This window comes from Nesoenas mayeri, assembly GCF_963082525.1.
Source record: "Nesoenas mayeri genome assembly, chromosome: 18".
NCBI classification, from domain to species: Eukaryota; Metazoa; Chordata; class Aves; order Columbiformes; family Columbidae; genus Nesoenas; species Nesoenas mayeri.
Genome location: NC_137566.1, coordinates 7,369,165 through 7,386,397, shown reverse-complemented (window position 1 = coordinate 7,386,397; position 17,233 = coordinate 7,369,165). Strand labels below are relative to the sequence as shown.

The following is a 17,233-nucleotide window of genomic DNA, read 5'->3' as shown; positions in this document are numbered from 1 at the left end:
CCAACAGCTTCACATCCCTGCTATCACGTAGCCCCAGCAGCAATGGCAGCGTTCATCCGCGCTGGGACCGGCCTTTCCTGGGGCCCAGCCTGGAGAATTATCTCCTCTGAGAACAAAAGGCCATTACAAACACCACCACCTTCTGCTCTCAGGGTTAGGCACACTGACCCCCGTTAGCATAAACGAGGAGCAATCTGTCTGCGTGAATTTATGCCCCTGACGCATAACGCACCACATATCTGTCTATATATTACATTTCTATTTGCATGCATGCGCGCATACGCGTCTGTTTTAAATCCAAAACCGAGCGGAGGGTTAAGCGGCTGGTTTTTCCAGCAGCGCTGCCCCGTGCAGCTCCGCGTGCGCCGTTCCACAGCCCAGCTGTCACCACCATGGCTGCGTCCTGCCCTGTACGCGCTTCCCCCTCCTGGGACAGGGGGGCAAACAAACAGGCGACAGATGTGAGCGCATCGTTCAACGGTGCTGGAAGGTGTCCGGGATGAGCCGGCTGGGAAAGGCTGCCCTGAGCAGAAGGGGATGCCGAACTGCCGCCTGTTCTGATGCACAGAAACGCATCTTCCGTGGTGGCAACTGCACCGGCCGTTAGTCTCGCCCGGCCTGGCCATTCCTGCCTCGCCACGAAAAATCCAGCTGCGAGGTGACGGGTTGGCTTCACCACTGAAGGACCTGCCGCGGGTCCTTGCCTTTGTGCAGCTGAAGCATTCTCAACATGTGACAAAGGGCTCTGTGTATGGCAAGATGTGATTTTTATGCAGGAATAGGTATTTTGAAGTAACAAGAGCCCAGCGTGCAACTCTGGAGGAACAGGCCTCTCTCTGCTGCCCTGCGGACAGCGCGGGGAGGGCGAGTTCCGGGAGCGTGTGCTGGGCCGCCGGGCCCCGGCGCTGCGGAAGCTCCGCTGGGGCTCTCCCCGGGCCAGGCCAGGCCAGGCCGCAGTCGCCACCGCGGCCGGACGCGAAACCGCCGCCGCCACCTCCCGCCGTTGCCAGGCAACGCGGCGCGGCCGGAAGGGCGGGGCGGCACTTCCGGCGCGGCCCGTGCGCGCCTTCCCCTCCCGCCCGCCACCGCCAAGATGGCGGCGCCCGTGTCGCTGCAGGTGGAGTTCGGGTGAGCGCGGGCGGCGGCGGGGCCTGGGGGCCGCAGCGGGGACCGGGGACCCGGGCGGAGGGTAGGGCCGCGCTGAGTGAGGCGGCCGCGGGCCTGACGCGGAGCGGCTGTTGCGCGCGGCCTGCGGGGCCGCCAAGAGCCGAGCTGGGCCCGGGTGTCCGCAGTCACGGGGCCGCGGGCCGCGCTGGAGGCTGCAGTCGCCCCCGGGAGCCAGCCCGGGGTGTCGGGCACCGCCAGCGCGGTTTCCCGCAGCGCTGCGGTGCGGCCCGGGCCCCTTCGGTGCTGCCCCGGCAGCGGCGCTGGGGCCGCCGCCTGCCCGGCCCTTCCCGCCGGGGCGGCCTCGCGTCCCATCGGTGTGCGCGGCGGGCCGGGCCCCCCGCTCCCTTCTTAGCCTTGTTTTTAATTATTAAAATTATTCATAAAACTCTCCCGATCGTTTTTCGGCTTCTTTTTCTATACAGATAGAAATGCGTGTGGTTTGATGTGCGCGATCACACGCTCTCACTTTGCTTTGTGTTCCGGTTGTTGCAGGTCAGTGTCAAAGAGCCACGTTCTCGCTTTGTAGCACTTTGGTTTCCAGGTCTCCGGGGCTGTGGTATCGAAATTGCCAACGAGCTGGTGCTGGGAAGTTAAAGTGTTTGCAGTAGAAGCCTGTGCATGTTTGTGGAAATACTGGTGTTATTTCGTTAATGCCTCCTTTTAGCAGAAGCTAAAAGGCTTCTGTTTGTTTGCTTTTTCCCACCCTTTCACAAACACAGAAATGCCATAACCCTTTAAATACCCTTCTCTGCAAGAATCCTTTCCTCAGTCTTTCCCACTTCCAGCTGCAGTAACTCTCCTAATTTTCCCAGAAGAGTGAGATGCATTTTTGCTTCCCTTGGAAATGCATAAATGAGCTCTCTATGTACAAATCACAGCTGAGTTCCCCACAGCTAGCGCATTACAGAAGGACCTTATCTTGCAATCTACATTTCCCACTGTAACAAAGCGTGACCTTGTTTTCATCGCATAAAAAAATGTTTTTCATATAATTGCTGTGACTTGTTCTCTTGCGTGAATCTCAGCTCATGTTAATAATCGCCGCTTCAATTTTCAGATAACTATTTTTTGTGAGCTGGTGGAAGAACACCAACAGAGTGCTCTTTAGGAGAGTTGCTGCATATAAGTAATGCTGCCGAGGGCATAACAAGGGTTCTGTTGTGCTCTTCCATCGCAGAGCCAAGAAAACCTAGTGTGGCATTTTTAGATATTGAATTTAAAGGAACTTAGTAACGTCTGGATGTATCTTTGTTGATATTTAGGTGAGGTTTGTTTATTTTAAATAATTCTCTTTATTGTGTTGCTTTCCAGGGAATGTGAGGCACCAAAAAATGTCCAGAAATTAACTTCATAAGAATTTTTTTCTAAAGTAATCTACATTTAAGTTGGCAGAGCATTTTGCCACAATTAAATGCCCTGTGAAAACAGATTGGTCATTTTTCTACCTCAGCTGCATATCAAGCAAGTTGAGGTTTTTAAGAGTTTCCTAATTGTTAAAACTTTGGCCACCCTCTTCAGTCTAGAGTTAGGAGCTCACACTTTCTGCTTCTGTGTCCCGTATCTTGAAGTAGCATCTGTTTTTCTTATCCATGTCCCTACGCACGTGCTAAAGTTTTATAATCTTCTAAGACTGCGTTTGGCCATCAGGAAAACTGATTTATGTTTGTAAAGCTCAAGATTCTCACAGTTGTTCCTTTTCCAGAAAAGGGCGTAGGTGAGGAGCTTGCTGAGGCTTGTAAGTTGCAATTACGAAAATGAATATGTATTTTTTTAAGAGCCTAAGGAGATTAGGTGCCTGGACCCAGTTTAAATCTCATTTTTTTCAGCTGTGAGGACGAGCCTCTGCATGTTTTGCTCACACTTGATCTCTTGTGCTTGGAGAGGCCATCACTTGGTTATCTGAGGCTTGAGCCCCAGTACATTCTGAATATCAGAAGAGGGATGTTCATCAGGTTGTTCAGTGGAGGATGATAGAGTATTTATTTATTTCCTTGTCACCACTGTCACTTGCTTTGGTTGCTTCTTGCAGTCAGGTCCCTCCCAAGAGGGAAACTGTGATAATCAGACCAAGAGAGGGTTGCCAGGCCCTGGGGTCTGCTGGCTCGGCGACTGACTTGCCATGTAACCTCACGTGAGTCATTTCCTCTCTCTGTTCACATGTGGCAACGAGAGGAATATTTACTCCAGAAGGATGCTGCGATTTGTCACGTTTTGCGAAACGCCTCGAGGCGTCTGGCTAACAGGGGCGAGTGAGGCTGGGTGTAACGTGGTGGCTGCGATATCGGTTGGATTGGAGCTGAAGGGAGAGGGAAGGCGTGAGGCTGGAGGCTCCACAGTGGTTTGTAGGCGCGTTGGGACGGAGCCATTGTCCATTCTGTCGTGACGCCGCCTGGCACCGTGGGGTTCTGGCCCGCGACGGAGCCTCCTGTGTGCACTGGCGATGGGAGGTGGCAACTTCCCCATGAACTTGTGGTTTGCAATAGGAAAAACAAAGAGAATCCTGTGCTAAATATAGTCTGTGTCATTTGTTTTCTCTGTTGTGGCATCTGTGTAAATCGCCTCTTTTGTCCTGTCCTCCTTTTGACAATAAAGCAAAATCTCAGTGCTTCATTGTTTTCATTTCAGAGGTGGCGCAGAACTCTTGTTCGATGGTGTCAAAAAGCATCAGGTGACTTTGCCCTGTCAGCCGGAGCCTTGTGAGTATCAGAACCTGTTGGATAACTTGAAAGAATGAAACAAAGCTGGTTTGTACAGCAGTTTCATTAGTTGGCAACAAGGATCAATGTATTTTAAAAGCATTTTCAGACACACTTTGGATCAGATAGCTTGGCAAATGATGGTTAGTCTTCAAAGTAAATACCAAGCAGAAAGTCTGAACATCTTTCCTGTCCTCTGAGCACTTGTGAATCCCTCTTCCTGGGCTGTTCTGAGGTTTCCAAAAGGTGTATGTATGTGTATGTTTGCATGTATGTGTAGCGTATAGATATGCAGGGGTGTGTATAGCAATGCAACAGAAATGTATTTTATCTATTCATTTGACTTTCAAGTCTATGTAATCATTTTATATTAACTATGCAGTTGAAATGGCAAAGCTAATGCTTGAGCGGGATACTGGGCATCCTCCCTATAGCCTTTCCCGCAATACAAAATAGGATTCTATAAAGCTAAAGGCTTGAGTGTCCCAGTGACAAACAGTCATAGTCTCTGGATTGACATTTGAAATATCACTGCTGAGCAGTGCTGTACTAACTCTTGTGTTTCTCCTTATCCGTGTGCGTACTTCAGTTCCAGTGTAATTTTGCCACAGGTATCTTTTGAATTCTTCCAGCTAGTTAGCAATGCTGTATGCTGTTTGAGAGTGGGATTATAAACCGAAATAATACAAAGCATCAGGGAATGTTAACAGCTAATATCTCATGAGTGACTGATGCCATAATCTATGTGCTGTGAACATTCAGGCCTGAAATCTTTTTGCCCTACCTGGAAGTAATTAGACATTGGTAGAAGCTCTTTTGGTGCTTGGATGTAAGTACATGTAATTCAAATATAGTAAGAGCACTGGAATAGTTGTCTTGCTTACAAGAGAGATCAGCATTAAATTCTAGCACTGTTAAAGCACTTAAAATCCTTAAATGGAAAGTAGTAAAGAAGCGCGAAACCACTAATTTATTTGGTGTGTAAACTTGGGGGCTAAAGTATCATTTTCTTCAGTGTTCTGTATATTTAAAATCCCTACCTCATTGGTGGTGCTCAAACCATGATCAGATGCTGAAAAAAGGGATTATTACGTGAGGTGTTTATTTCTGCCAGGGGAAGCGGGGGATTAATATCAAAGAATGATTCTTCTAGCCCGATGGTTGTCAGCGGTGCAGCTGTATGTGGCCTGATCCATTCCCACTTGCTTACCTTACCCACATCACTTAATACTCTGGAGAAAGATCTCTAGTATGAACACTGCTTGAAGACCTACACTTCTAACCCCATTTTAACTGATTTCATTAGCTGTCAAGCTTATTTTTGGCTATTTTGGCCTCTCTTACCTACTCTTCCTTTCTTTCTAGGTTATTTTTGTCTTTGTCCTCCTTTTTGTGGAGCAGCTGCTTCTCTCCAGGACATTTGGTTCAGCTATGTTTTAATTGTTTAGGCATTTATATATATATCCTAGAGGTGAGGGGCAGCGGAAAATTATATGAAGAAGTACCTACAAATATTTACGTGAATAAAACAAGCTGTGCTCCATCATTGACACGGGCAATGTTCTCTGAATGACAATGTTTGAACAAATTATTATGTGGTCATTTCCTTTTGCCTGATAACAGGCACTAGGTAGAAAGTAGGTGGGTTCCAGATCCATTTAACTTTTTCAAGAATGGGCTTCTCGAGGGATTAGGAAAGGCAGGTGGAGGGAAGCTGCAAATGGGACAAGAGCAAGCCACGAGGGATACAGCTGTGTGGCAGGACCTATTTTTATTATCCAAGGGGATTTTTGTATCCTAACATCAATAAAAGAGCAGTTCTTTATTCCCAAAGAGGAGCTGTCTTAGCCTGTGTGTTGAAGTCGCTGCCAAGTGAAAGAGGTGCGATGTATCTGTATGGGCAGTCGGGTTTACATCAGCCTCACTTAATGCAGAACTATGTAATCTTTTAGATCTGTTGCAGAAAGAAGACCTCAGATTAAACAAGAATCTCATCCCAAATTACTGGCTATTTTGATGATCTCATTGATAATGCTGTTAGAGGGTCTAAAGGCATTAATGTCCTGTTGACTTATCTGCATAAAAACAGTTTGTGTGGGAGAAAGCAGCTGCGGGAATAACGATATTTGTCACATGGATAGAGGATTAAGTTGGCAGGGAAATCAACTTTATTTTCAAGCATCTAAGAGGCTATTAGAGACAATGGAGCATAAAAGAGAGAAACCCTAAATTAAAAACTGAAAATGTATTTGGCAGCCTCCTCCTGAAACAAGCCACAGTAATTTAACCGAGTGCTTCAGTAATCAAATAGATCATTGTATGACTGCTCGGCAAGCGACGCTGGAGCTGCTTCCTCCATCTCGCTGGGCCTCACAGTGGTGGGTTTGTCTATGGCCAAGCGAATTGCGTGGATGCTGTTGGAAGGGTGGGAAGTCGTGGGCATTGTTTAACCCTTGTAGTTGTCTCAGGTTTAGCTCAGCAACGTCACGCTGATAAAGAGCGATTTCACATCCCCTCTGCTGTGTTCCACTGGGTGTTGTACCCAGGGATTTGGGCTGTTTGTAAAGGCCTGCGAATTCCAGCTTCTCCTGTGGTTTCAGTGCTGGGACTTGTGTTTTTGGAGGAGCAGTGACCAGTTTCAGCAGAGATTGCTCAGACCTTCCGGGGTAATCAAGAATTCACTGTGTCTTTTGACACAAGTCTGGAAGGATAGATTTTTGATCAGTGTGTTTTGGTAATTGTTTGTGGTTTCCCTTTACCCAACCCCAGGGAAAAAGCCTGTTGCTAATCAGATTTTTTTTTTTAATTAGAATAATCTGCCAAGTGCTTCTTCTGTTAAATCCCCATAGAGAAGACCATGGTCTGCTCCTCGAGAGCCTGACTTTCCAGGGCCCTTGTTCGGCACAGCATGGAGGACTGATGGGAGCATTTGATCCCTGGGAATCTCAAGAGATCAGACCCGTGTTACAGGCAGAGTGGCTTAAAAAATACAGCAAGGCACGTGTTCAGAGTTGACTGGGGTGCTGTGCCAGAGCAATGTGTAAAAACGAGTGGCAGTTGGCACCAGTTGTCTGTAAATGCCCAGTGCTATTGCTGGATAGTGTGTTGGAGTTATTAATATTCTGGAGTGGTTTTATTACTCTGTTTATTATTCCTAACATTTTTAAACTTGCTTCAAAGAAGGAATAAAATTATATTTGGTAATGCAGGAACTTATTAGAAGAATGATTAAAAAACCTCATAGCTCTGTTGAATTTTGCGCAGTTAAATCCTTTTAACCACTGTGTACAGTACTGGCGGGTCTCAAAGGACCTCAGGATTATTCCTCTGCTTGTGCATCTCTCTTAGGTGGGTAATTACATGTTTGCTGGCAAGGAAAGGGGACTCGGTGGGCTACTCAGGGTGGGACCTCAGGCTGGACTAGCTCAGCCCTGCATCCCGGCTGCTCTGCCCAGCGATCGCTGCGAGCAGCCGCGTTTGCAGGGCTGGGAGCCCAGCGTGATGCTGCAATGCCGCAACCGAGCGGTCCCTGCCACAATTTGCAGGGCTCAGCGCAGCAGCTGCGTGCACAGCTTCGTGTGGCCGTCCCAGCGAGGCCATGCATCACTTCTGCGCAAGGAATGAGTCCTTTGGAGGGAGCGGACAAACAAATGTGTGTCCTTACAGGAGCAGTCCCAGCGCTTTTCCGGGAGGCTGTGAAGCCGTGTTGCCAGATCAACTCATCCCAACTCATTGTGAAAGGAGCTTCCCAGGCACCAAGGACTCTCTTGTGTGTGACCAAATCCCTGGGCTAACAAAGCCCGGCTCTTCCACCCTCCTTCCCAGCCACTGTATCGCAGCTCGGACACCTAGCAGGATAACCTCTCCGTGCCAGCCCCCCCGCCCTGCTCTCTCTTTTCTCCCGGTGGGATTTCCAGTGCTGACAGCCCTGTTCAGAGGGTGGCAGCGGAGCAGGGCTGGGGAGGAGGATCCGGGCCCTTTAAACCGCTTAGCATGCGGTTCACACGGCTCCGGGCCAGCTGTTCCTTTCTCCTCCTGCCCTCACTCGCAGGAGTTGTTTGCTGAGCTCAGAGCTCCTGTGCAAAATTGCTTTTCAAAAGAGCCACTTTCTGCTTAATTAAACAATGAGCCGCCGTCCCTCTGCACATCTGTAAAGCTCCCTCTGCAGCCCCTTTATCCCACAAACTGCTCCATTCTTACCTCCATTCACTTGTAAATCTTACCCCCCCTCTCCTCCACCCTGATCATCTCACTGGCCCTTTCTTTTCCCCTTTCAAGTAAGACTGAGCGGCTTGGAGTATCTATGGGGGTGGCTGGGTTGGGTGGGCAGGAATCGGTTTAATGGTGCTTACTGGATATGAAAGTCTAATAACAGCGAAGATCTGAGCCCGAAAGTGAGAGGCGAGGGCTGGACTCTGCACCATTTCTGTGTTTAGAGGAATAAAATCATGGCAGTTCCTGAGCTGAGACACTGAGTCACCCAGCAGCTGCAGGGGCCACCAGCCAGGCTGCGAGGGTGGGCAAGGAGGTGACTTCAAGGCGCTTTCTGATCCAGCTGGCAGTGCCAGGGGGAGCCCAGCCCAGGGGATTCCCTTGGCTGCCTGCAGGCAATGCCAGGCTGCGGGGAATCCCTCTGTGATGGCAGGAGCAGCCACCTTCCTCTCCATCAGCTCCCTGTAGCCTCTTGTGACAGTGAGAAGGGTTTGTGACAGTGAGAAGGGTTTCCTTTCTAACCCTCGGTGCGTGCGCACACACACAAAACCCAGAAGCTGGGAAAATAGGAGAGAGGGGAAATTTCAGTTTGATGGGTTTGGGCTGAGCTTTAGGCCCGCAGTTAGTAATGCATTTTCTGAATTGTCTTCCTGAACAGCTTAAAAAAAAATTAAACCAGCAACATTCAAGGTTAAGCAGGATAAATGAATGGAAAAGTGATGAGGTGGGATATCTCCTTTATCACTGGGAAGGACAGATTATAGCCAGGGTGACGCAATATTGTCTAGCGTAGATTGATGGGGAGGGATGAAGAAATGGGAGTTTGGTGCATTAACAGAAGATTCCTGACTGCAAAAACTGTTAGACCATGGCACAGTCTCCTTGGGGTTTGGTAGCAGGTCTACATTGCTCAGGCATCTTAAAAACAGAGCAGACAAGGCTCGGGATGGTCCTTCACTGGGGGATAAAATCACATAACCTGTTAACGAGATGTTATTTTTCATGTCTGTGATTCCCAATCTGGCACTTCACTGCCGGTGTGATGGTCTTTGAGGCTCTCTTGGTTCCTTCCTTTGACAATTTTGAACGAGAGGCGAGACCCTGGGCCAGCACTAGTGATCTGTGATCCTAATTAAAAGAGACAGTTTGGTGCACTGGCATTTATTTGGGAGCCTGAAGTGACAATAGTGTTGGGTGTAACGGGATTAGATGCTCTGACTTTGGAAGTGAGTAGGGATTAGGTTTACCCTGAGGATCAGCTTGGAGCTGCTGTTTTTGTCATGAGAGCTGGTGAATCTGGAGCCTTGCTACTGGTTAACGAGTGGGACTGGAGATCCCTTGAACTTATGTTCTCCTGCCAGCGTGTGAAAGATCCCAGGCAGCTCCTCTCCAGTTCACCAGTGTTGTGATTATAATCACAGGGCTGAGAATTGCTGGGTGATGGCTGGGAAATGAGTCTTTGCTGCTAACAGGAGAGCTCTGAAAGACCCCTGTGATCCCTTCCATGTGTGGCAACACAAGAACATGGAGAAGAGCTTTGCTCTTCTTGCTCAGAAGTGAGAATAAGATGTCATAACACCATTAAAAATTACAGAAGCCAAGACCTTGACGTTCATTTGCAGCAGATGAGCAGATGAGAGCAACAACTGGGATTCTCTTATGTCTGGCTGTAGTTACCCCCTGATTTTTTCCCTAGTGCTTAAATCACTGCCCACTCCAGTGCGTGGCGGGATTGGTTTGTGCGCCTGTCAGAGAAAATGGATTTTGCTCTTGCTGCAGAGTTTTGCCTCGCTGCTCGCTCTGCGTAGCACCGAACCTGTTTGCCTGTGACTCCATTTATATCAGCTATTGCAGGTCTTCTTCTGCAGTTTATGGCACACCATCGGCTGCTTCAGCGAATGATTTGCATATCAGATGGGAGGCTGGAGGAGTCTGCGGGATCCCTTAGGTCAGGTTTTGTAACAAGCTCTTTTAGAGCAGGTTCCTGGAGGGCCATCAGTTCCAAAACCAGAGAGGAAAGCAGATTCCTGGAGGGGCGGCAGGTATCAGGAGCCGGCCTGTTTTAAAAACAAGCTGCTTAAGTGTGGAAAAGGGAGATACAAATTGTCTTTCCATACATTTCCATGCAGGCAGGGGGAATAATGGCAGCGGAGCGGCAGGGAAGGGGCTTTGTCATGGTTACAGGCCAGTGGCTGAGAATGTGGGTGGAGCGATGGTCGTCCAGAGTTAGTGACCTCAGCAAATTGGAGCTCAGCCATGGTCAGTATGATAAATGATCTTATTCTGGGTCAAAGAAATGGTGCCCCACAGGGAGGGATCCGCAAGGCGGCCCGGGAAAGCGCTGTGCTCTTGCAGCACTGACCCCTTAGTGACCAGTGCTGCATATATCTTATTTATTACAGACCAGAAGGGAATTTTCCATGGTTCAGCCTTTATCAGGTTCCACTATTTCCCTGTAATAAGCTCCCAGTTCTGCAGCCAAGGCGAGAATATGGGTGTAATTCCCTGCTCTGGGTGCCCTTCGAGGCACTGTCTGCTTTGTGCGTGTTTGTATGTGGATTTAAGGGCAGGGGACACGGAGGTGTCTGATCATTGTGTGTGTGAATCTGCCAGCACCTGTGCGGTTCCCTGGGAGCCGAGAGTTGCGTGTCCGTGTCAACTGATATTACAACTGTGCAAAATCCTTCTGCGTTTCTGCACATTTATTACATCAGTTTGCTTCAAGATCCTTCTAGCACAACACCCAGCTTGGTGGTTTTTATTTGAGGCACCCGGGTTCTCTCTGCACACAGCGAGTGTCCTCTTTGCTGAGTTATCACTGATGAATCTGTCAGGCTCAGGAGGTTTTATTGAGCTGGGAAAGATCTATGGATTCCAGCCCTGGTTTTGAGGGTGCTAATGAACCCAGGCTCTTGTTCCAAGCAGTGCTAAAATGTAGTCTTAGATGCATTTGTCTTGCAGAGGAAGCTCGGCGGATTCTCCATCAAGGAGCAGTTGGGGTAACGCGGAAGATGGGGCTTTGGAGGAGACACCAGAGGCCCAAGCAGCCTGTGCGGTTCCGCCTGCCACAACCAGGGCTGTTTGTGATGCAGCTGGGCTGAAAACGAGCCGGCGCTGCTGGGTTTTTGTGTGCACACTCACTGCAGTTTCTGCATCCTGTCCGCTTGCGTGACAAGCCAATGACTTTGTGTCACGGCGAGCACACGCTTCACTTTCCTGAGCTGTGTGTTTCGCTGGGCGATTTGTTTTATGCATGTATTGTGGATTTGAGCTCCCATCTGTGCACTTGAACTAAGCAGTTTTCTCAAACATTTGTCGTTTTTCCTTTTTTTTTTCAATTAACTTGAGATTATTTTTCCTGAGAATTTGGAGAGGTTTGATGTACTGTTAGCACAGGCAACAGAAGCTGTCTCTGTATACAAATGAGACAGGGATTTCCTACCATGTGCTCCAGTCCCTCCTTTGCAGTTTGAGAATATTTCGGCTTCTTTGGCTGATTCCCTCCGGCTTCTCCGCCGATGCTGCCAATGGTGAGCACAGTTAACGATAACGAGAGCAGATTTTTTGGTGTGGATATTTGTGTGCCATGAATGAAACGGAGTAAGCCAGCAAAAGGACTTCATTGAGACCGTGCAGCAAGGATAAAAACATATAATTACTGGGTTGAGCTTGGACTTGAGTTGGTGACATGGGAGCAAAATTCTGTGTTGTCTCAGCTCTCACCTGAACGTCACCCCTGGGCCAAACACACGGTGGCTTTTGCAGCCAAATGGCAGCTCGTGTGGCACAACCGCGCTCATGCAAACAGCAAACGCCTCTGTTCTGTGATGGGGACCAGCCTGAGAACCAACACGAGTCTAAAATCGCTGCATCGTAGTGACGGTTTAACTAGTCAGTGGATGTGGTGCTTGACCAGGCGGAGATTTTTTCCCCTCTTTATATGTTATTTGTAGAGGAACCTGCTGTTTGCATTGCAAATCCTCAGCCTGGGGAGCTGGAAACCTGTTAGACCCATGGCACAGCATCAGAAATAAAATGTCTTAGGAATGCTACATCTCAACAGCAAGAGATAAGCAGTTGTGCTATAATTTACCTCTTATTATTTCCATCATGATAACACCCAGAGTCCTGTGCTGTTGATCAAAACTGCAGTTTGAGGCACTGAGCTGCAAGATGGCTTCTGCCCACACCGCTCGCAATGGCAGTAATCTTGTTCCTTTTCAATATCTTGCTTGTGGGAGATGGTTTTGGTGTGGCTCTGGTCATTTTTCATCCTTTATAATTGATTTGTTCTAGTAATATTGGTGCACAGAAATCGAGAGACGTGAAGGTGGGGGAAAAAATTCAATGCTGAGAAAGCAGCTGAAAATATAACGTCTTAAGGTTGGCTGTGGAGAAGGGGTCTTAATTCTCATTGCCGTTTGGAGCGGGGAAGCTCCAGGCATGCACAGGGCTATCAGGTTTTTTCCTGCTGTCTAAATTCTTCAGTATGTGTGTACGTGACTTCTGGGGAGGAGTAAATGAGTGTAGGCTCAGGTGGGGCTGAAAATAACATTTATTATGGAAGGAGTAGGGCTGAGGGAGCCTTCCAGCTCAGCCTCAAATAAATCAGTCCCCTCGCCCCTTCGTCCAGGCTGCTTCTAGGTAGCTGTCTTTTATCCAGCTGGTGTTTCTGTTTAAATGATCTCTCCGGAAAGGTCCCAGAGGAGAGGGCTGCTTATTCCACGCAAGGAGAATGGTCTGTGGCACAGCTCATTGTTGTGTGCCCTGCCGCCAGTGCATAAATATGAAACAGCTCGCGGGCGTTGCTGTGGCGGGGCTGGTGTCCCTTTGTGCCCCCACCTCCTTCTCCTGGAGGCTCCTCTCCATCTTTCCTCCTCGCCGGCTTTCGGTTCTTGGTGATGGAGAGCAGGAGCCGCTCGGGTGTGAGATCCTGAGGGCTTTACGTTGCAGCAGCATTTTTCAGGGGAAGGCGAGTATAGTTAATTCTTGTTCTGGCAGCTGACCAACCAACATGGTATATGTGTATGTGTATATATATATATAAAAATATATATATATACACCTTCTGAGCGGTGCTTGCCATCCCCAGTGCAATTGCTAGAAAATCAGCAGAAAATGCTCTATTTTTTGCTCTTAACTATGTATAGTTACAAGGGAGCGGTGGCTCAGCCCCAGGCAGGTGATCCAGCTCACTGGGCAGTTTTAAGGCACAAAGCAGCTCTTTTTGCCTTGATCAAAGTAATCAAAGACAGCGATACCTGTCGTACCCCGGGCACCCCCGCGGTGGTACCGGTGTGTGTCACCCAGAGGCATCAGTGCCCTGGGAAACCAGGGGGGGAGCAGAAGGAACCTCAGAGCATCCCCCTCCCCCTGTCCCTGGAAGGGGTCCCCATCTGCTGCAGATGGACGTGTCCCCATCGCCTCGTTGATGTGCACCTGCCTGTTCATCCTTGGGGTGACAGAAGCGATGCGGGTAACGTTATTCAGAAGCACCACAGCTCTGCTCCAGGGAGCATCCACCATCCATAAAATCCTGGGGTAAGGCAAGGACTGAGTCAAGCCACTCCACGCGCATTTATTTTTGATGATTGTAAAGCAAATGCATGGGGAGTTGTACACAGAGCTTGATTTTAGCTCAGAAAGGCACGTGTGGAAAGGTTCCCTGTGACTGTGGCGAGGTTACCGCACGTGAGACAGACATGGAAACCCATCCTGTTCATGCCATGAGTGGGGCTCCGGCTCTCACTGCTGGGTTTGTGCCTTCAAAAAGCTTCTTCATGCCTCAAAACCAAACAAAACTCGTTTGGGGCTTTCAAAGGGCTGTTTAAAGGAGCCCCAGGAGAATAACTGATTGTGGATTCAGAGTGATGAAGTGGTTTGTGGAATGGTGAAATATAGAGGCAAATGCAGGAGAACTCCACATTGCAATTTGTCAGCTTCTCTAAACCCTGTAACGGATTCTTTCCCCCCTCTGTTGCATCTTACCTCTCCAATAGGAAATTAACTGATGCTATCACTAAAGAAATTGTTTTTGCCGCACAAAGTAAAATTGATACTATAAAAACCCGCCAGCAGTGTCTCCTCCTCCTTTTACATGAAGACAAATCCTTCCTGTCACCTACTGAAATGGAAAGATAAAGGCTGAGCTTTAATAAAGAAGCTGTAAGCACAAAGTGCAGAGGGAGGGAGCAGCACGGGGAACGCGCGGCAGCAGGTGTGATGCCGAGCGATATTGCAGGTGTCCAAAATACAGCTACGGTGGCCGGTGCCCGCATGTGTGTTTAATGTGCGGTTGTGTACACATTTGTACCCCAGAACTCGTGTCTGCCAGAGTTCGTGCTGGTTTTGGTACCAATAGCATCTACCTTTACTCCTTTCAGGTTCTTAGGCTCGCTTGTTTGGACTTTTAAAATCTGATTTGACACTCACAGTGTTAAACAGCAATTTGTTAAAGGATAACGGAATGTACAGGACATGGGATGTGAACGTGCATGGTCTCCTGCTGGCATGAGCTGCATTTGTTCTTTGTGGGATGCGTTTTCTGTGGGAAACCTCCTCTGCCAGAGGGTGGGTTTGGGGCAGAGCTCCCTGCTGAGCGCTGCCAAGGGACAGTCCTGCTCCTTTGGTGGAGGTTTGCGGCTCTCCCCATCCATCCCGCATGCTCCTTGGCTCTTTTTTGGGTAAACAATCACTTTGTCGTGGCGTCAGCCAGTTTGTAAACTGCTGTCCTTTCTCTTTTCAGGGGATATCAGAAACCTGCTAAAGTGGATCAAACAGAATCTATTGAAAGAACGACCAGAATTATTTATGCAAGGGGAATCTGTGTAAGTACAGCTGTTGTGAATCCTCCTTGTGTTTCTCTGCTGGGATATGTTTTTCCTGTTGCAAGAAGCAAGTTATTGACCGTAAAAATATGGGATTTGCTAAAGCGGTGATGGGGGGTGTCCTGCACTACACCTCACCCTGTCCCACACAGAGCATGTCTGTCTTTTGCAGCCCTCACCCCAAATCTTTAAAAACTTAAACCTTGCATGTGAGGCAGGGCCACGTGTACTCTCTGTCCATTGTCACCTGGAGCAGCGCAGCTCATGTATCCTCAGTTCCAGGAGTTTTAGCAGGTCTGCTCGTTCCCTGCTGACATCACTGGAACTGAAGCAATCACTCGGAGAAACGCCAACAAATATTTCTTCTGGGAAATGTATTTTTATTGTCAAAATGGGGCCAACCTCATGGAGCAGGGGGGGGAAATAAAAAAGGCCAAGAGAAATGGAGCAGAGTGAGCTGTGTGAGCCATCCCTGGCTGCGGGGCGGCGCTGGGGGTGTTTAACATTCGTCACGGATCTTTGTGAGCTGAAGCGTGTGCCAGGTCCCCTGGTAACAGGAGAGACGATTGCAGGACACTGAAGATCAAAGAGGGGGAATCCCTGTGCCTGTAATCAGGGGCTCAGAGTGGATCCCGGGCGTTTACTGCCCTGGGTAGGGGCACCGGAATAGCTTTCCCTACCTTCTCATTGAGCTCTCAGCGCTTGACTCTAGCGCGTGGGTTTTAATTACCTGTCTTTTCTACATCGTACGGAAATGTAGTCATCTCATGTCGTCATCTCGGAGCATCCTCAGGAATGGTGCATTTTGATTCAAATGAGCTTTGGGATTGCTCCTGCCTCCCCTTTATTTGATCTAGAAAGGGCACAGACTGTACCTGTTTCCACCTCCATGCCAGGATGCCTTTTTCTCTTTGGCTTTACAGGCAGGCAGCTTGTGATCTGTGCTGTAACATCCCTTGTTCTTAACTATTTGTGAAGCTTTTTAGCAGCCTCCTATCCTAATTATTTCTCTCTGTTCTGCAGGAGGCCAGGAATTTTGGTGCTCATCAACGACGCAGACTGGGAACTAATGGTCTGTACTCCTTCAGTTTCACTTTCTTTGTTGAAAATATCGCTCTGTCTGTTCTGTGGTTGCTCTCAGAGAAGCTCTTTCTGATTCTTGCCCCAGAGCGAAGCATCTTGTGTTTGAGGGGGAAGGGGCAGGCTGGGATCTCTCTCCCTGCGTCCTGCTGAGGCTGTTCAGTAGCCTGGAGCCTTTCTCTAACCTGCTGAGTCTCAGCAGCCAGCCAGCTCTGAAGAGAGATCCTCTGGATTCCCTCGCCTCCGGCAATGGGCTTCGCGCCTCCGGCTGCTCACAGGTCTCCCCCACGCATGGGGTGACAACTTAGTGGGGACCAAGCAGCTTCTCTGCCCCAGGGAGCCCCCTGTGCTAGGGTGCAGGGGAATGCAGCCCCGCAGAGATTTCTGCCCAAACAGAAAACTGGTAAATATCTTCCCTTTTCAGCCCACAGTTGCTCTCAGACAACAAACAGCCCCAAACTATTTTCCTGCCTCAGGCAACCACCTGCTCTGGCAAAACCCTGGTCCAGAAAACGGTGTGGGAAATGAGCATCAGCTCCGTGTCTGATCTCTCACCTTCGCTTCCATCAGGATGAAAACATTAGTCTGTCCCCTTCTGCTCTCCCTAACACTCACCATCTTTTTATGAGCAGTTTTCTCTTTGCAGTTAGTATTTGGAAATGACATTTAAACCATTTTTCTTTCTCTTTTCTTGGCCTGCAGGGTGAGCTGGATTATAAACTCCAGGACCAGGATAATGTGCTTTTCATCTCAACATTACACGGCGGGTGAACTCCTGGAAAAACAAGAGCATGTAAATCCAAACCCCTGGACAAAAAACTCAAACAAAAACCTAAACCCACCCAAACCTCTCCTGAACTGCCTGTGCCTGATCTCTGCATCTTCCCACTGCGTTCACTTGTTACTAGCCATCCAAATAAAGCCCTGCCAGCACACGGCCTGCTGTCCACCACAACAGCATCCTTCTTTTGGCCCTCATTTCACCTCTCCTGCCTGCGCTTCGAGGTACCCTAATGAACAGAGAGCACCTGCAGCGTGTGGGGCTTTGTTTTTCCGTGATGGGAGGAACGGGGCTGCTGAACCTCGAGGAAGGTGGTGTGTCTTTGTAGGGAGTAAGGTGCTCTGGGGGAACTGGGGCAAGGCTGGGGTGCCCCTGCCTTGGTGCTAGAACTGGGGTCCTTTTAACACAATTTTTGGTGTTGGTACAGTCTGCACCAGCCACAGGAACAATCAGGGAAGGGCGAGACATGA

General features: G+C 49.0%; 1 protein-coding gene across 2 annotated transcripts; it reads left to right on the top strand.

Annotated features, from left to right (window-relative positions):
- The first annotated feature begins 1,042 nt into the window (after positions 1-1,042).
- On the top strand, positions 1,043-16,939 carry URM1 (ubiquitin related modifier 1). Of its 2 annotated transcripts, none has more exons than XM_080356181.1 (5): positions 1,043-1,128; positions 3,793-3,863; positions 14,821-14,902; positions 15,926-15,974; positions 16,685-16,939. In XM_080356181.1, the coding sequence occupies exons 1-5, from the start codon at positions 1,094-1,096 to the stop codon at positions 16,751-16,753; spliced, it is 306 nt and encodes a 101-aa protein (XP_080212307.1). In that variant the 5' UTR covers positions 1,043-1,093; the 3' UTR covers positions 16,754-16,939. The 2 variants fall into 2 exon arrangements, with proteins under 2 accessions (XP_080212307.1, XP_080212306.1); XM_080356180.1 differs by lacking the exon at positions 1,043-1,128 and adding an exon at positions 1,595-1,659.
- Positions 16,940-17,233: the final 294 nt, after the last annotated feature.